Genomic DNA, 19874 nt, shown 5'->3' with positions numbered 1-19874 from the left:
GGGCAACTTTCTGATTAAATGATGATACATCAATAGACAGACTTGAAACATCAATTGAAATGAAATTAGTTAAGTATTGGCTTAACCAATATTTCCAAAGAGTACTGTGATTATGCTGTTAAAATCCTTTGTTGTTGCATCCTGGTTATTAATTAGATTTTTGCCCTTGAGTCTTTTTTATCAGCTGCGTGGTGGGAGGGGGGAAAGCCTTATAAAAATGCAAGAGAGCGGCAGATACATTACAATTAGAGGACAACCCTGGAGACGCTATGAAGTTAATGCAGGTATGTACAAATGAGGAGGCAGATAGCTGGGTCAGCGATAGCTCTTGCACATTAACATGATCTACTGAGGTTGCCGATCAAGGTATGTTGCTTTCGCATAATAGGACATTGCAACGAAGGTAAATTGTTGGCTAACAGAAGCTTCTCAGTGGCTAGGAATTACCTAAGTGAAGAGTTGGTGGGTTCACTTTGATCAGAGTCTAGGCAACCCATTGTTGGGGATACTGTAAATACAAAAGTCTTCACCAACAGAGTGAGGTTGAACAATTCTTTTCAACTTTCCAACAAGTCTATGTTTGCTTTTTCCAACTGACTTCCCTCAGGATGAGCTGGACATATCTAAAGTAGCCATGCAGGCTAGGAATTCTGAAGTTGTGATAAACACCATCAACATTGGGGAAAGGCTGCTCTCTATATTTTGGTCAAAAGAAATATTCTGTGATGCTTCACTAGGCACTGTTTAGCAAGCATGGACTGGGTATATGAGCTCTTTTGAGGAAACACCTACTTGAACTATTGACAAACAGTTCTTTTTCAAAGGTTTCCACGTCTTGTTTTTCCAGAAAAAAAGTATATTTTATGTTAAATATTTAGATTCCTGTATATTAGTTCAATTATGTCGTATTGAAAATCAAATAATAGATAACAGAAAGACTAGTTCAAGGGCACCCAATTCCCTCATAAATAGTAGGCTGCAGCTCCCCCCTCCATTTTTTTTCCTGATGCTCTCTCCTTGGTATAGGTATAGAAATACAATCCTGGCACTTTTGTTCATTTATTAAATAATTTTGCTAGTATTTTAAAAAATTTAAAAAATTTAGCACCCAAGTATTTTTCAGGCATACCAGTGACAGTGGTAAAAAAGATCAGGATCTGTTGCCAGAGGTTTGGGCAATGAGCAGTGATCTGAAACCTGGAAATAATTACTATGAATAGTTAAAGAGAAATCAGTACCAATATTTTCATATCTAACTTAGATGCTAAATTTAGGAGGATCTATGAATGAACTTTAGTGTGAAAAGCTTGTGATCTGTGCAGTTCAATATTTGTGCTGACAACAAACTCTTGGGCTCAAAATGTGCTCAGAGATATTCTGTCTTTTATGTTTGTCTCTTATGACTGTAACTCTTAAACAATAGTAATAAAAGGCAGATCCAGCAGACCCAGACTACCTATTGAAGCTATAATTTATTAAATATGCATGCTGCCCAACAGTATCAGTCCCATTTGCACAACATTTCTTAGAGATCATGCTATAGCCTTATGTTCTGAAACTGATGCCAAAGCTATGAAATCTTTCTCATTTCTTCCCACTTTTACATCCAGGCAAAGAATCCGTTGCTAGCAACACTCTTGTTCCTGACTGCCACTCACTGTGCCATTCACCAAAGTGGTGTGACCAGCGGCAACCAAGCTTGCCACTCTATCAATGTTACGATTTCAGCCGAGAAGGACGATTGCCCTGTCTGCATGGCCATCACCACTTCCATCTGTAGTGGTTACTGTAAGACCAAGGTGGGTATATGAGAGAGGAATCACCAACCAATCACCCTTGAGAAGTGTTAGGACAACATTCCTTGCCCCAAGCTAGCACAGATAGATACTATAATGCCTGGTGTGGGCTAATGTGCCTAGAAGGCACCTAGATGAGAAAGTTACCTTCTATCCCAGCACCCTTTTAAGACTCAATGCAATGACTTGAAAAAAAAACAACTGTATTTAATCATAGCTACACATTTCCCTAAATGGGGGCTTTATACTGTTTGTTTCCTGCAGTCAGAGACATAATGGGCAGATAAGATAAAGCTGCCAGGAGAGGGAATTTGTCCTTGGTTTCCAGCTGATAGTTTCCCCCTTGATGACTTTTGGAGAGAATTCTAAAATCTTGTAGATGTAGATTATGTTTATGGGAATTATTACTTTGTGGTTAATTTGACAAAATGTCTTGTAGGGGATGCTCTGAAAGTTATCTGCAATTGATGGGCAGAGGAATCCTGTGTTCTGTGTACCTAAGCATTAGCCCAGAAAGGGGGTTAGGAGGCGTTTGCTTTGCAGCTATCCACTCTTTAGTCTCCTAATCATTTGGGGCCTTAACATTAAGGATATTGTAACCTTCATAAAATAGGGCCAGTTACTTGACTTGGGGCACTGCTCTTCACTTGCTTGGTTACTACTAGGGGAAAAAATACAGATGCCCCTGAAAAATGTATTTCCTGTTATATATATTACAGCCTAGCAGGCTTTGCTTTCCATTCTGGAAGAACGGGAAACTTCTTCCTATCTAGCATGTTTGTGCAGCCTTAATTTCCCAGACATGTCACTTGAAGTGCATTAGTTCTTCATTATTTGCTTTTATCTGACCACTTTGCTGCTCAGTTTGCCATTACATCTTCCTACTACTCACTACAAAGGCAGTGAATGTCCAAACCAATACCCCAGCTTTGATAGCATTGAGAAGGGACCTCTGGAGGTTGCTGGTAGCAGTATGTGTGGAATAGTAGCAAGCGATACACACTCAAATAGGCAGGAAAGAGAAATTAGGCCAACACTAAGCAGAAGGGTGGCATCTGTGACATTTTGGATGCTGCCCCATGAAAGAGTAAGAAAGAAAGGCTGTCATGTCTAACCACTCTCTCTATGTCTTTTACAGGAATTGCTGTGGAAGCCTCTCTTCCCCACCTTTAACCAAAAGGTCTGCATTTACAAAGAAGTGCAATATGAGACTATACTTCTGCAAGGCTGTCCCCCAGATGTTGATCCGTCTTTCACCTACCCTGTAGCTCTCAGTTGTCACTGTGACCTGTGTGACATGGATTCCAGTGACTGTACTGTTAAGGGCATTGGGCCTGATTCCTGCAGCAACCAAAATCGCATTGCCTGATAAATAAGGGTGACTAATAAATGCCGTGCTAGGCCAACAATAGTGCATATACTTGTAGCGGTGCTTTATTGAATGTAACTCTGACATCCTTTATTCCAGTCCTTGCATGCTCACTCTATCCCCTTTTCTGTCTAAAGGACCATATATTACAAGAACCCACCCTGATTATACTCTTATACTCTTTCTGCTTCTGAGAACAGTGTGAACTCTAAAATGAACTCTAAAAATCTTAGATTTTTTTTACTTCTGCCCTAAGAAAACCTATGTTTTAGAAAGCAAAGCCAAACTGTTATGCATTTGGAAGGCTAATTTGAATACAATATATATGAGCTGCTATAATTTGGCAGTTGTAAACCAGAAGAAGGGTTGCTGTGGGGATTTATAAGGAAGCAAGCAATTAGGGTTCCAATCAGGGTTTGAACTTCTGATTGCTGAGAATGGAGGTGCAGTCCAGCACATCTCAAATGTGAGAGGTTGAAGAAAAGAAACCCCTCCATGCCTTTTTACCCCTTGTCCATCTATTAAAGTGGCCCCTTCTCCTTTGAAAGACTTTAGATCATTCAATATATGCTCTTTGAGAGATATGGGATCTTGGGCCAGAATTTCACAACATACCTCACAATAGGATCATTTTTACTTTCCCTCTCCTTGCATTCAATTATCTCACCATACCAAAATTAAGTGAAAACCCACTAGGGAACTTGGGAGGCTGGACTGAACTCTTAGTGTGCCCTAAACACAGAAGAACTGGGTGATATTCCTAAAATTGCAGCAGATGGGAGTGAGAAACAGAATTAATCTCAGGAAAGGTCAACTTGAATGAAAATGTGTAATATTTTTTAATAGAGAGGAACAAAAAAAATACAAATGAGAAAAAAAGAATATTCTCCAGAAAGGAAGCATCTTCCCAGTTTACAGAGATGATTTCAGCACTGGGTGACATTGGAGAAGTATCCTCCTCTGTCCTCAGATGAGGTCTCTGAGGATGTCATCCTCCATGATGCTGGGGGCAGGAACCTGCTGCAGGCCTGGTTGAGAAACAGGCCCTCGGGGACCAGCGTTCATTAGCATTTGACCTGGGGGTAAGAAGGGACAACACCAGGAGGCTTTAGAACAGCAGTGAAGAAGAATATCTTGTTACAGGATTAGCTATAGTGGTCTACTTAATTTCCATTTAACATCCACTGGGGCATTTTGAACAAATGCTTGACCTAGAAAAGAAGCCTAATAAAAGATTTGGCCCTTCACTTCTCTTCCTTCCCAGAAATAGCTAATACAGTATATTGTTCCCATTAGTTAATGAATCCCTCTTAGGATAGCCAGAACTAGCATAATCACAGCTCTTACCTCACTATACATTACTGTATTTCACATCTGTTGCCCATGTTCTACAAATAATAACCTGCTCAACCAGTTACTGACATATACTCCTCTCAAATCTACCTCCTCCAACTCTGCAAATGAATGTGCCTTGATGAAAGAAATAGGCCCTTTCTCCAAAAGCAAAAATCCTACCCAACTCTCAGATGCAGTTGTTTCTGGGTTGGGAGTAGCAGCAATAGTTTTTTTGTCAACTCAGACCAAGTCCACTCATACCTTGCAATTGTGGCCGTGGTGCCATCTGGGCTGGCCACTGCTGCCCAGGAGCTTGGTGCATGAGAGGCTGTCCAGGAAGCTGAAGCTGTTGCTGTCCAGGAGGCTGATGACCAAGAGTCTGCCCCATGGGCTGGTGTGGTAACATTCCTGAGGACCCTTGCTGTAGGTGGTGAAGGGGCTGCTGGGATTGAGGGACTCCAGCTTGGGGCTGCATATGAAAGAGGAGGAAGCATGTAATTCTTTTCGGACTATTACAAGTGCCAGCAAAGCTAAGCTAAGCAATGCAGCCACTTCTCTTTGCTCTTAGAAGCAAAGGAGATGCGGTAGTGGACTGCTCTAACATTTCAGTAGACTTCTTCAATTATAAAAAAATGTGAAAAAATGGTGTGTGTGGTGGTGGTGGGGAACCCTTGCGGATAGCAAAAGATAGCACTCACCGGTTGTTGACTCAAAAGAAGGCTTCGGAGCTGAGGGTTGGCTCCTGGATTTTGGGGCCGAAGCATGGCCCCTCCTTGGGTGGCCTGTGGCCCAGCCTGGGGGGGACCCTGTGCTTGTGGAGGTTGGTTGGTAGGTGGGGCAGCTGGCTGAGGTTGCTGTACTCGGAGCTGCAACTATGAAAAGGAGAAGAAATATTTCATTGCTTGCAAGAATGTACACAGCAATTGATATATTTTCCATAAATCTGAAGACCCATGCAAAGGTGTTGCAGGTAACCACCAATAAACATGGGGCTAGTGCCAAAAAGAATGTGACTTTTTGACAGGGATTTGCTGCTCTCACTCAGAAGTCCTTCAGCTGCTCGAGTGCAGCTGAAGGACTTCTGCAATGACCACATAATATAAAGATACAAAGAGACCTTGCCTGAAGGCAAGTTAAATGGGGAAAAGTCCTTTTAAGCCAAAGTAATATTTAGGAGAAAATGAACCATAATAGGAACATATTTGTGTTCTTCATCATTAGAATGAAAAAATAATGAGAGCTTATATATGGAAAGCTAGGCAAGCATTGGGCGACTCCAACCAAAATGCTGTTTCTGGTATATGTCATGCTGAAGGCCACCTTGCTAATTAGTATAGTGAAAAATACATTAAATTTGTTTAATAGTTAAATGACATTCTTTTTTAAATAACATCTTTTCCACTTATCATCTTAACTTTAGTTTTGTTGGCAATATCTGGCAGGGTATGGGAAGCTATGTGCAAAGTCCCAGTTATGAAATGAGACTGCTGAATTAACCCAAAGATAAATTTGCTTAGCCTTTTTCCATCCAGAGTACCATCTTATAGGACCGAATAAGTAGAGCTGCAAGAAAAGAATGATTCCAAGATGGGATGAATCTACTTTAAAAAAATACAGCAGCTCCCACTTCCACAAGGGACTCACCAAACCCTGTTGCCGTTCTTCCATGATTCCCACTTGAGGCATACTGGGGCTCACCTGTTGCCCACCCATCTGTAAAAAGATAAAGGGAAGTGCACATCCAACAAGGAGTGGTCAGTGAAGCAAAAAGATAGGTAATACAGTTCTAAGCCTGGACATGCTGCCAAGAGATAGATAGCTCTCTTTTGCCTTGTGTGGCTGCTGCCTGAAGACAGTTAGAGCAAAATCTACTCTGCCTCATGCCTTACCTGCTGCTGGACTCCTGGAGTTACTGGCAAAGTGCCAGGCTGCTTTGCCAGGAAGGGCTGTGTGTTGGGTGTGGACCCCATGGGTTGAGAACCCCCCATCTGCTATAGAGAGAGATGAAGAAGAAACAAATTAGAGCCTTTTGAAGTCCAAAATATTCTGAGTGTACTCCCATACAGAAGCACAAATACAACATTTTGCACAAATACAAAAAATGTTGGTTCAGGAGTTAAAGCTAAAGATGCAATATGCTTAGAAATGGCACAGCTCTAATTGATCACAAAGCAAAAAATACTGCAAGAAATATATTCAATGAGACCTGGAGCTATTTACAATACAATCTGAGGTAATTTTTCAACACACTCAGAAGTAATTTTCAGGTAGCTCTAGAATTCAACAGATTCAGTCTGCTGAAAAGCTTGAACCTAGAGCTGAGGGGGAAATAAGAAGAAGAGGATCAGCTACTGACCTTTTGCTGCTGAACTTGTTTATGGTTAGTGATGACTTGACGGATCCCGTTGACAAAACCACTCTGGTCATAAGGAATGAGCCCCATGAAGATTTTCTTCTTGGAGGAGTAGAGCAGCATCAGCACTCGCACCTCACAAGGTGTTGTGTGAGGGAAGTGGACACAGCCAGCCTGCTCATGTAACAAGAAAAGGGAAGGATGCTGAGAAATATCCTTCCAAGGTGAAATCTTTTGCCCCCTTGTTTTTTATATTTGTATGCTGTGTTGCTCTTTTCTCAGGAATCACAGTGTCATTTAATATCAGAAAAAAATATCAAAGTCAAGAAGAAATTTTAAAACTACATTGGCCAAAACTAAATGCATTAGGAAGAACAGAAGAACACAGATAATAGGTATACTAATGCAATTTATAAAACTGAGCTACTAATGCACCTCCAAAATCAGGAACCTCTATAATAATGTCACCGAAACTGAGATGGTCCTCACTAATCATCCCATTTCTTCAACACTACCATCAAAGGATCACTTCTAGCAATCTTCAGAGAATAAGAAGCCCCACTGATGTGTCATTAAGATCATGATTTACCAGTTACAATTATAGGATTTCTACTATCATAAGCAAGTGAACTCAATTCTAGGATTTATAACGTTCCAGGCAAGTAACTTCACCAACATGCTCAGACATTTCCCATTAAAATAACTTTCTGTGGCTACCATAAAAAAGTGTCAGTAATATTAGAAATTTTATGTACTGGAGTACCAGAATATACAGTTATATGTATCTTGATACTTTTGACTATTGTATCAGTTTACTCATCAGGCAACTTTCCAAACAGGAAAGAAAACAGACTGCCTTAACCATCATGACCAAGCCTCAACTGGAAGCTTCTACTTCAATTTAGTTGAATCTCTTTTAACCATGCCCACATCCTAGCAATTGTAGAATCTTACAAATCCATTGCCCATGATGCGATAGAGCCCCTTGAGGGATTCCAAGTCCTTATTGGTGAAATGGAACTGCACCATGCGAGAATTGCGGAACAGGTGACCCAGAGTTGTCTGTGAAGAAGGAATGGATTAATTCAGTTGGAAACAAATCTGTGTATACTCCAAGCCATGCTAATTTGTCAATACTTTCAAAAAAGATAAATTTCTGGGAAATCCAATGATGCTAAAAGCAAAGCTGAAGGACAATAGCTATCCTGTAAATACTAATTCTATAAATCTAAAAATCTAAGAATAGCTAATAATACAAGAGATTTCAAAATAGGCAGGGAAGAAGTTTCAGACACCTCCATCAATTTAACCTTATACCCTTTTTTTTCCCCTTCACGTGTCAGTACATAAGACTTTCAGAAGAAAAGCTTGCCCACCCACAGCGTGGCATCTGTCATGCCCATAGAAGCAGACCATCTTTCACTGTTTAATCCTTCTAAAAATTGTTCAGCATGACAAGGCTGTTCCCGTACCATTGTTACAACTAAGATCACCATAACAACAAGACTGGCAAGCCCAATAAAAGGCATAAATCAGATTTGCCAACCCCAGCCTCAATATTGCAACTCCAGAATTTCCATAAATCTTAAGGACTGGCCTCTTTACCCAAATGCCCCTCAGGTCATCTGCATGTTTCTTTGCTGCCCTTAATAATGAAGAAAAATACATTAGAATAAAGACTGGTTGGATAAGGGTAAGATTTTAATTTCATCCAGCAAACCCTGCAGGGCAGATAAAGAGAGATTGGAAGAAGGTTAATTTAGACCAGTGTTTCTCAACTTTGGCAACTTTAAGATATGCAGATTTCAACTCCTGGAATTCCTGTTAGCATAGTTGACTAGGGAATTCTGGGAATTGAAGGCTGCATATCTTAAAAGTTGCTAAGGTTGAGAAACACCGATTTAGACCTTGCTTCCACACTGATCCCTGTAGATGAGTGTGTACAGATCAAAGTTCTAACCGGTGCCACTATATTTATCTGGGCAACTCTTAAAAGATTTTGGCAGTATCAGGGTGCCATTCATTCTGCAAAATGTTGCCCATCCCTGTGAAGTGTTAGTTCACAATCTGCCTTCAAAAATCACATACATTTCACTTACCAAGAGCTGTTGGGGAATTAACTGCATAATGAGTTTCTGGGGCCACTGCTCAGCCTTCCTACAACAGAGCAAGGAGAGTCAGCTGTGCTTTTCCCATCCCAGCTCTGCTTAAAATAATTGTTATCATTTAACACATATAAATAACTGAAAATGCAATTCTCCAAATGTTAATGTAACTTGGAGGACAATGTGCTTAAGAGCTGAGGAATGACGATTGTGTCGTAGTGAAAAGAGATTCACGTAAATGAAGAAATTGAACAGAGTATCATGGAAAAGGACAGAACTGACTGAAATACTGATGACACTGAATACTGCAACCATTTTGTTACGTATCTCACTTGTTTCATCTACTTTAATCACCGCCTATTAAAACATTCAAAACTATGTATGGTTAAAATAATTTGCACACATTTGTAAGCAATTAAAAACTAAAGTACAACAGCAGGTAGTATGTACACTATGTATTTACCATATAGTATTTAAGTCTTTAGCTCAATCGTAGCAACTTTTAAGATGAGTCGACGTCAGTTCCCAAAATTCCTCAACTAGCACGGGACTTAAAGCCTGGTTTAAAACACTGACCTAAAGATTCCTGGTAGGAAATCAGCATCCCATCATGTTTTAATCTGCGACATAGTCAGCAGGGTCTTCAGGGGAGGAGGGTTCACATTTATAATCACCACAAAGGTTCTATTCCAGATTAATGGTAAGTAAGACTTCTGGTTTTTTTAAGAGGGGGGAGAACTTGTTTCAGCAATTCCCAACTTTTGAAAGTTAGTTCCACTCTTTTTGTTAGTTCCGTTCAGACTCTGTAGTCACAAAAGAGCTTATAAATTAGAATAGTCTATGGGTGGAAGAAAACTGCCCATCATTAAAATAGACGATGGCAATGTATTAGAATTGACTACTTCCTACTCATTGCACCTCTGACATATTTTTCAGTCTTCTTCCATCATAAATCCTCCAAAATTCAGCTTGTTTCTATCAGTATCAGGACACCAGTTTTGAGTTCATCTCCCTGCTCTCAAATAATCAACTAAGTGTCTTTTTTTTCTGTTAAATGAACCAGAGGCACTCACAGGTTCTCTCCTTGATTGACATACACCTGGCAAGGCAGGGAACGTGTGAGTTTGGTATTGGAATCCACAGAAGTTGGCTTCGGCTTCTAGGAAAAGAGGATGGGATACATGGTCAAAATGCATCAGGATAAGGAGCTCCTATGAATCTTTCTTCTTTCCCTTCCACAATTCAGCTCTCACCTCCTGCCATTCCAGCACCCCACTCCATGCCATCACTTTGTTTGGGATAGATTGCTGGGGTGCTCCAATTTGTGCCTGTGTCGGCTGAGTCACATTCATACTGTTGGGAGGCATGCCACTAGTCTGGATAGAGAAAGAAGAGATGCACAAAAAGTCAGTTGGCAAGCCAGTCACATCCTGATGGGAAAAAAAAATATGATACGATTTGTGCGAATGTCTGCATCCCACTGCCAAAGCTATCATATGTACCATGGCTGAGGCACCAGATTGTGGGGAAGCTTGCACAGGTGGCTGAACCAGCAGGCCGGAGCCTGTGGTTACTGTGGAGACCAGACTAGACTGAGATGAGGCAGGGAGCTTTTGAGTCAGAGCTGGAACAGAGCCTGTCGGAAGGGTCTGCGTAGGAGCTTGACTGAAAGCTGGTTGCATGGTATTCAAGGAAGGGACTGTTCAGAAGAAAGAAAGAAAAAACATGGATGTATAAACCCACAACCCATAATCATCACCCCTTCGGATACATTTTTATCCTCTGTTCTAATATCCTCCCCACATCCAAGCCTAAACTTTGAAGCACTGCTTTTAGCCCCAATTCTGGGAGACACACAGGGACTCACAGCGGGTGCCTAGGCCGGTCTTTTGGTTCTTGGCGGCTTCCACAGCAGACTGAGCAGCTGCCTGGGCTGCAGTGAGAGTAGTGGGTTGTGTAACCTAAACCAGAAAGAAGCAATCAGGAGATTTTTGAAAGGAAAGGCCCCAACCCATTTGTTACTCGAGGGCAAAAAATGTACCTGATATGGTTGAGAAACTTGGGGCAGAACCTGTGGTTGTGCCGGAGGGAGTGGAGGAGGAACTGGGGGAGGCTGGGATACTGGTTGTTTGGGCTGCAGGTTGTTATTGGTTGCTCCTGCTCCTCCTACTGCATGCAGAGAAGAGAAGTTGACATTAAGTATAGACAATAAATTATATACAGGGTTTGCAAGAGATATTATTCATCATCACAAGGGATACATTCCACACCAATTTACATCTTGTTCATATACATGCACAAATACAAGCATGCGAAGCGGATGAAAATCCACAAACCTTATTTCCATCCTGCTCCCCCACATTATGGAACATTCCATCCTCTGTGGTTCAGGAAGCCTAAGCTGCCAGGGAACCTATTGACTATTTAATCTTGAGCAGGGGGTTGGACAGAAGACCTCCAAGGTCCCTTCCAACTTTGTTATGCTATTATCCATTCCTTCATTTATAAAACTTATTGGCCGCCCATCTTACCATAGGGTGACTCTGGGTGGCTTACAGTTACATCTAAGCTAAAACATAAAAAGTTAAAATCAAACATTAAAACCAAAGACACATGGGGAGGGCGGAGGTGAAGAGGGGGAAAGGTGAAATCTGTTATTACTCAACCACCTACCTCCATTTCGCTGATCTGCCACTGGGGCCCCAATCCCACTGGCAGAGCCACGTCTTTAAGCTCTTACGAAAAGATAGGAGGGTTGGGGCCGATAGGAGGGTTGGGATCGCGTTGGGGGAGATGGTCCAGAGGGCAGGAGCCACAACATAGAAGGCCCTCATCCTGGACCCCGCCAACTGGAAGAACCGGGCTGACGGGACCGGCGGCATGCCTCCTCTATTATTTTACTCCATTAAACATTTGGCATATTGGAACTGTCTTCTTCCCATTACATCACTTTGCCTCACCCAATTAGGCAGGGAAGGTATGTGGCAGCCAAAGTATTCCAATTGGTGGGATCCAGGAGAACAGCCTTCTCTACTGTTGCTCTTGCCCTGTGGAACACTGTCCTTTCTGAAGATGAGGTGCAGCCAAAAGGCTGGCTAGTGTCATAAAAGCCCCCTTCCTTTTAATCAATTCTTAACATGCATTTAATTTTTTTCCTATGCTTTTAAGCTTTTAATATTTTATTGAACACAGCCCAGAATTCCTCTGTGAGGGAAATGTGGTTCTTAAATATGACAAACAAACAAGTATAGAAACAAATAATAAAAGTTACAGAATAACTTTTAAAAAAATAATTTGATCATAGATCATTGTTTTTACCAGGCTGGGTGATGCATTGGAACTTGGGAACTATTTTCATATTTTGACTCTCACCGTTATAATAAAATTGCTTACTCAAATGAATTTGCTATTTTGTATAAACAAAATAAAATAATCAAGTCCTAGCTGTACTTGTAATATATCCTGCAACCCTCCAGCTACCATCCCTCCACCAAAAATGCTAGTTCACTCTTGGCGCCAACAAGTTACCCATTCCAATGCAATCATTATAGCCATTAGAAACATACTAGCATACTAAACTTAAAAATGATTTAAAATGAAGAAAATGAGCAGGATATAGGATGCATCCAATTAGCTGAAATTGAAGCCGGCCTTGATCAGTATTACTTGTAATGATTTTACAATTTAATTAATTATTTCTAAAATGCTGTATTCCAAATTTTTATATAATTAGTTTTCTCCCTAGAAATCTAATCAGATAATTACAGGAACCGAATAAGCCTGTAATTAATTTCAAGTTGTAACAGGGAAAGAGTCAGGCAAGTCCAAGGACCAATATAAAATCTCACTGCTGCCTCTCCTCTCTTCCTTGCCCTTTGTGGGATACTAAACACCTTGTATTCCTCTTTTCATTCTTATCTAGGTTAAACTCGTAACAATCCAGTATGATCTATTCTAACCCCATCCGTATTTCCAAGACCAGCTCTTACCTGGAAGTATCATACCACGGATAAGGATCATGTGCCGGGGGTCCTGGCTGTAGTCTTTCAACTGAGTCTCCAACATGTTCCCTGTCACAGATTTCTCAAAGAGAATGCGCAAAGCTGGCAGTTTCCGTGGGGAGATAATAGAAAAGTGAATTCCCCGCTGGGGAAGAAAAAGAGAGTCACTAAAGAGAGAGATGAACCATACATTTCTTCCCTATTTAGTTTTGAGGTGGAGATTTCTGCAGACTCTCATTCCTAAACTGTGGACATTACTTCTAGTTACCAGTAGTCTTCTAGCATGTTGCAAAGTGACTCATAACTGCAGATAATGTGTAAAGACATTATTGTATCATCTTTGTTAAAACTTAATTGATCTGCTTAATTCCCAGATTAGTAGACTACCATCTGGAAAGCAACATTGGTAGAACATTGGTAGAAAGACAAACTACATGTACAGTACAAAAATCTGCTACATCCCCAACCTGGATAGCCTCCAGATTTTTGAAATAAATTTCAAATTTCCCCAATGCCATAGGGTTGGCAAACTCAAGAAACAAGAATTACACATATTTTGGATAGCCATCTGGTCAGGATAAAAACATAATCTTGAAAGAAATAACTGAAGCAAACCAGTTAAGTGGAAATGTTTCTTTTAAATGTTTCTTTTTAAAACTCTGCATTGTGCTGTTTCTCCCACTTGCTGAATTTCTTGTACTCGTGCCTAATCCTCAGTCTCTCACACCCAACCAACAAGGCCATGGATAGCAACTATGGAATTTGAAGCCCACAGCCTGGCATGTGCCCAGTTTAGGTAAACTGAAGAAAAACATCTAACCATCTATTCCTTCCCATTTTCTTCCTTTAGCTTTCCTCCTTAGCCATAGCTATTTCATAAAACTTTATAAGATTATTTCAAATGTTTTCTCACTTGGGTGCTTGCCATTTTTAATTGCAAAGTAAATGTTAAGCATCTTTCTAACAATGTTGGAGGCTGTATTAGTTAGATTTGTCATCAGATGTATAACATTTAACTTGGGTCTGTAGGAGAAGAACTAGACTTGGCTTTAATGACAAAGTATAAATACAGTGAAGAGTATAAAATATTTGTTTAAGGAAACATTCACAATGGAAAATGCAAGTATCCAATGTATTTAAAAAACTTCACAACAAGAGATAAAATGAAACCTAGAAGCTGTACATATTGAGTTAATTTGTATCATTATTAAAAATATGCTCTCAATTGAGGATATATTATTTTAGCAATAATTCATTTACTTTCCTCCCTGGGAATACTAGATTCCTTATTAAGAGACAAAAGGAGAGCTACTGAGGCCACCATAAGATACTGCAGACAATCCCCTGTAAGAGATCAGTTCAGAAATCTGCTAAGAGAATACCTGTTGTTTTCTCACAACCTGAGGCATGAAAGAGCAAAGGCCTCAGAGGATTGATATCCCTGATTACATTAGGCCGCTCTTCGCCACCAGCCATATGGCATTCCACCATAACACTCTTTCAGCATAAAAACGCTCTGAGATCTCCATTTTCCTCCAGGCCACAATGTGTTGATATTTGAGAAGGCTCAGAGCAGGGGTCCCCAACATGCAGAAACTGGTCCACGTAAACAAGCAAGGCCCCATCTGTATGACGCAGCAGCACACAAAACCACGCCTTCTCCAGTCCGTGGAAAAGCCTCTCTCCACAGAACCGGTTCCCGGTGCCCAAAAGGTTGGGGGCCACTAAGATAGAGGAATGGTTGGCAGCCTTAACATATCTTACCCAAATGAAATCAGCAATGGCTACCAAACATTTTCTACCCACCTCACCAATCTTTTGAACCAGATTTTCTGTTGTATAGCCTGAATATGTGGTACTCTCCACAGCTGGAAGCAGGTAGGGAGGTGAGTTGCAGATAAGGATGCAGACTTTATGTGTGGGGCCTCTATTTGGGAGAGAGCACAAAAAAGGACACAATGAATGAAAATTGGGGAATTACACATTCAGCACATGGTGCATTACTATAAGTAGTCCTTCAGTTATGGACACAATCAGGACCAGAATTTTCTTTGCTAAGCAATGTTGTTGTTAAGTGAGTCATGTCTGATATTGGCCTGGTTGCTAAACAAATCACTGCGATTGTCAAGTAAATTATGCAATCATTAAATAAATCTGGCTTTCCTTGTTAGCTTTGCTTATCAGAAGCCAGCTGGAAAGCTTGCAAATGGGGATCACATGATCAGGAAGCTGCAACTGTCATAATTACATGCTGGTTGCCAATTTTGATCACATGATAATGAGGAATCATAATAGTCATAAGTGCGAGGACCAGTTAAAAGTCACCTACTTTCAGTGTCACTGTAATTTTGGTTGCTAAATAAATAGCTGTAAGTCTAAGACTACCTGCACAAAGTAAGCTTTTGAAACATACCCCACCTGAGTGAGGGATTTAACAAACCAAGCATATTATTTTAGTGTGATTGTGGATGAAATGGAAATTATCTGCATAGGGGGTGGTTTTCATGTTTTAAATTCCACACTATTTGGATTTTACTGCTTCATAGCTCATAACAGTTTTAGCAAGGGAGCATTTAAACATGGAAAATGTAATATTCCTTTCACATGTCTCTGATCAAACTGGCAGTTGAATAAGCTGCTTTAATTTTTCTTTTAAGTGCTAATATACTGGATCACTGATTTCCTGTATCATAATTGTTTCAAGAGCTGTGTCAACTGTTTTATCAATCTACTTTCACGTCTTCGCTGCCCTATTGATTGTAAACAGATCAAATATTACAAATATTAGGGCTCCTTTTTTCGTGGATCGGCCCCTGAAACTATAAGCCCTTTGAAGAAATGGGAAGCCTGTAGCATTACTTTAAAAGAAAACAAATTTGCATGAGGAAAATTACAGCATAGGCAGAAGGACAATTCTTATGCCATAACCTCTCCTTTCTAGGCACTGCGTGATTTACTGAAGTAAATGTATCTAAAAGAGACAACAAAAATAAAAAAATAAAAATCATTTTATTGCATCTAATTCCTGATAGTGTAAAAAATTCCAGATGCATAAAAATTACAGAGTCACAAAATCAATTCCGACACGAGTCATGACCATTTGTGCTAATATTAAAAACAGATGGGCGCTCTCAAGCACATTCACTGAATGTACTTGTACACATTCTGTCTTTCGTTTCATCACCACCCACCCACCCGCTATGATCCCTTACATTTGCTCTCTCATCTTCTTGAAGTCATCAAAGAGTTGTAGGGCAGTACTGAGACCTTCTGAGATGAGGCTGCAGCTCTCACCACCACCACCCACAAACCTGGAAAGACAAAAAGGATACCAAAAGCTGAAGACCAAAGCCTTATTCAATTTAGCTCAATTCTTTGTGTGATGAACAAACAAACAAACAAACCAAAAGGCTATCTAAAACCAGTAGTATAGTTACATCCAAATCAGGAAACCATGATGAATGATTTTATATCCTGGTTTGTTTTTCAGGGATGAGTCCACAACTTTAATTCTTCTTTTGTGTATGTAAACCAACTTATAATAATCTGAACAAAACTATTTTTATGCTCTGGACAGAATTCTGGCCTAAACAAAGCTGCTATATTTGATTCAACATTTAATCCAGTTTTGTGTCTGCGTGTCTGCTTGAATCAGTTTTGAGCCCTGGTAGCTGCCTGGACTAACCCTTGACAAGGTTCTTCAGAGGTGATTTGCCATTGCCTCTTCCCTAGGCCTGAGAGAGATCGGCTGGTCCAAGGGCACCTAACTGGCTTTGTGTCTAAGGTGGAACTAGAATTCATGATCTCTCAATTTCTACCCTTATGACTTAGCTTTCTTGAGCCATCTAGCTTAGTTCAATTTATTTCAAATCAATGAGCTGCAAAGGCTTCAGACACCATTTTTTACCCAGCTAAAATCTTTTAATCTAAGATGTCTGAATTTAAATTTAAAATTTTATATAATATTTATATAATTTGAATTCCAGCATCAAACTACCCCATAGTTACATCCTTCAACTTGAGTCTCCCAAATGAGCTGGAGTTGAACTTCCATGGCTGGGAATTATGAGATTTAAATTTCAAAAATCCTGGAGGCACAACTTAGATATGTTTTAGTCTTCATTGATGGTACTAGGGTAAATTTTACCATTTGCCTTGTAACACTATTTTATGGGAACCCAGGAGTCTTAGCTTCTGATCCGAATTGCTATGATTCAACTTTAGGTTTGTTTGTTTTTTAATCTTCCTTTCCATTTCTTCCTAGACTGAGACATCTACATGATTTTCTAAATTCATCCTGTTCAGTTATCTTGTCAAAGATACTACCTATCCAATTGTGGGATTCAATTATTTTTTACTACTGGTTCTGTGGGTGTGGCTGGTAGGCGTGGCAGGGGAAGGATACTGTAAAATCTCCAGTCAGACATGGTTTGCCGGTTCTCCAAACTACTCAAAATTTCCGCTACCAGTTCTCCAGAACTGGTCAGAACTTGCTGAATACCACTTCTGCACCTGTATCTGTGCCTATCACAGATTATAGGCTAAAACAGGTCACCAGCAGAAGAAAATAATCTTATGGCACAGCACTGACTAAACATTTGTTCTACTAGCAAACCAAGATTATTTTAATCATCTTAACAAGACGTCACATTTAAAAATTAACACTCAGACAAATGTATTCTAAATAAGAAATAGCATTAACAGTCTTATACTCACTGAATGCTGTCCAGCCATGTGACAAATTCATATGCACTGCTCGTTGGTGCATGGCACTGTACATATGATTCAGGAGCACAGTCTACTGTATTAAACACCACCAGACTGTATTGGGTACCACCATACTGTAGAATAGGTTGGAAAATAGAGGTTGGATAGAGAGTGGCTTCTGGGTAGAGATATTTTCAACAATCTGATCCACATAAACAAGAACACAATCTCTTCCTAGTTTAAACTCTATTACTAATTAAGGATTTTGGCATCTTTTACAATATACATATAATCTGCTGCTCTTTAGATGTGGAAGACTTAGATTTCACCCAGATTGGTTGCTGATACGTTGTCTTCATAAAAGAGAAAGTTGGTTGTTATGATTGAAATAGAAATTTAAAGCAACAATGACATTAGCAAGTATGGCAAGGCATATGGCTGTTCTTCCTATAACCAAAGAGAATATACCATCTTATATTTATATAATATACCATTTTCTCATAAACAGAAGCTCCAGTCTAGGTTAGTAATTGGCTGGCATCAACATGCAAACCGCAATACTTTTACCTGTATTAGTCTAATTGCTTAGAAAATTATGAATATAAATTTTGGGAATCCTGCTCCTGGTTTATCTGGGTGAAAGATTAGTGACTCACTGAAACCTATTAGTTTTGGAAATGATACAATAATTATTTGAAACTTTGCAATTATTGGCATTCCTTTTAAGTTTTCTACAATAGAGAGCAACTTCCAATCTAGGTAGATCAGCTTGATAACACAAACAAAGCAATTCATCTTTAGATGGAATCCTTCATTAAGGCAGATTCAGGCCAATTCTGCACAGCCAAGTGCCTTAGTGAAGTATGGCTTCTGATCTTTATATATTTATGGATAATGCTGTCAAGCAGGCAGTGACATCCTATCCACACATCCTAGATACCATAATTGAAATAGTTATTCAATTATGAGCATTTATACTAAAAGGAGGTTCTCCAGCCTTTTCTTTCCAGTTTAAAAACACTGTTTCTAAGTATTTCAATTTCTACTGCAAGAATGTCAATGACTCTCACATTATGATTCACATAATAAAAATAATATTTAAGCTTCCGGTTTGTTCCTCTTTGGTGTTGGTACGGAATCCACGATCGTACATGATTTCACCCAAGCTCACTTGCTGGAGGGTCCCGATCAGGACTGGAGCCACCCTGGTGCGGTGGTGAAGAAGGGGGAAATTGCCGGGAGGGTCGAGGGGAGCCGCAACTCCCCTGACAGGAAAATCCCTCCCAAAGGCAAGCTGAAGCGGTGGTCTTAAAATGGCCACCACGAAGACGAAGAACATTCCGGGAAACTAAGTTTTGTGCTGGAGAGAGAAGTAGCAAGCAGAGTGTGAACCAGGCAAAGGACATTGCTTTTGAGGTACCCCGGTATCACATTAAAGAGCTATTTTGGAGGAAAGTGTGTGGAAAAATTGAGAAAGAAAATAGGTTTTTAAATTTGGATTTGACTATTCTATTGGACTAATCTGGAGGAGAAATTTAAAGGAAAATACATCAATACAACAAAGGTTTAAAAATTAAACTGGACAGGTATCAAACTGTGGGCACTTAAAGGGCATAACTAAATGCTGGAATTGAGTGTGTTGAAAAGACTAGCTAATGATTGAAATTAGCAAACTTAATAAAAATATTATATTCCACAAAGAAAGTTAAAAAGAAAAAGACTCAAGAGCGCTACCTACAGGAAAATTTTAGTATGTTTTAAAATGAGTGTCTGGTCTTTTTGAGACTTTGGATTTTGGAACTTGAAAGAAAATAAAAGGAACCTTACTATTGCCAGTAATTTGGGAAACAGTTGAGAGGCCAATTAGAGGATTTGGAATAAAGACTCAAGAATATGAATTGTTGAAAATAAACTCAAAAGATACTGGCTGAAATAATATACTGGACTCTGAGATTGAATATATCTATGAAAGAAGAAGATTTCAGCTATTAAAGAAGAGGAAAGAAAAAGAAAAAAGGAGAAGATATAATGGAGGAGTTACTTGTTGATATAAGACAGGACTCACAAGATATAAGATCAGATATGCAAGATACAAGGGATATGATAAAAATTAAACTTGAAATGTGTAATTATGCACTACAGAAATTAGAAATGGTGACTCAGCATACACAAGAACATAATAAACCAGAGGGGGAGGAGTTTTATAAA

General features: G+C 39.8%; 2 protein-coding genes across 8 annotated transcripts in view; one reads left to right on the top strand and one right to left on the bottom strand.

Moving 5' to 3' along the window:
• The first annotated feature begins 269 nt into the window (after positions 1-269).
• Positions 270-3165, top strand: LOC113413414 (lutropin subunit beta-like). Its single transcript, XM_026669616.1, has 3 exons — positions 270-284; positions 1611-1799; positions 2935-3165. Exons 1-3 carry the CDS (start codon positions 270-272, stop codon positions 3163-3165), a joined length of 435 nt encoding a protein of 144 aa, XP_026525401.1.
• Positions 3166-3980: 815 nt separating this feature from the next.
• Positions 3981-19874, bottom strand: part of MED25 (mediator complex subunit 25) — a 23045-nt gene continuing 7151 nt past the window's right edge. For 3 of the 7 annotated variants that reach the window (XM_087945996.1, XM_026669611.2, XM_087945993.1), the window contains exons 4-20: positions 17676-17800; positions 16172-16270; positions 14766-14886; positions 12948-13104; positions 11000-11127; positions 10826-10919; positions 10461-10657; positions 10212-10334; positions 10032-10117; positions 8953-9010; positions 7808-7915; positions 6857-7027; positions 6390-6491; positions 6145-6213; positions 5199-5372; positions 4762-4969; positions 3981-4241 (exon numbers count right to left, since the gene is read on the bottom strand). In XM_087945996.1, the coding sequence (XP_087802122.1) occupies positions 4132-4241; positions 4762-4969; positions 5199-5372; positions 6145-6213; positions 6390-6491; positions 6857-7027; positions 7808-7915; positions 8953-9010; positions 10032-10117; positions 10212-10334; positions 10461-10657; positions 10826-10919; positions 11000-11127; positions 12948-13104; positions 14766-14886; positions 16172-16270; positions 17676-17800 (2130 nt within the window). In that variant the 3' untranslated portion in view covers positions 3981-4131. The remainder of the gene's footprint in view (positions 4242-4761; positions 4970-5198; positions 5373-6144; positions 6214-6389; positions 6492-6856; positions 7028-7807; positions 7916-8952; positions 9011-10031; positions 10118-10211; positions 10335-10460; positions 10658-10825; positions 10920-10999; positions 11128-12947; positions 13105-14765; positions 14887-16171; positions 16271-17675; positions 17801-19874) is intronic. The other 4 variants (XM_087945997.1, XM_026669612.2, XM_087945994.1 and 1 more) reach the window with 2 other exon arrangements.

Source organism: Notechis scutatus, chromosome Z (assembly GCF_049901735.1).
Source record: "Notechis scutatus isolate UNSWTSFEM ecotype Mainland chromosome Z, rNotScu1.2, whole genome shotgun sequence".
NCBI classification, from domain to species: Eukaryota; Metazoa; Chordata; class Lepidosauria; order Squamata; family Elapidae; genus Notechis; species Notechis scutatus.
This window is presented reverse-complemented; position numbering and strand designations above follow the sequence as displayed.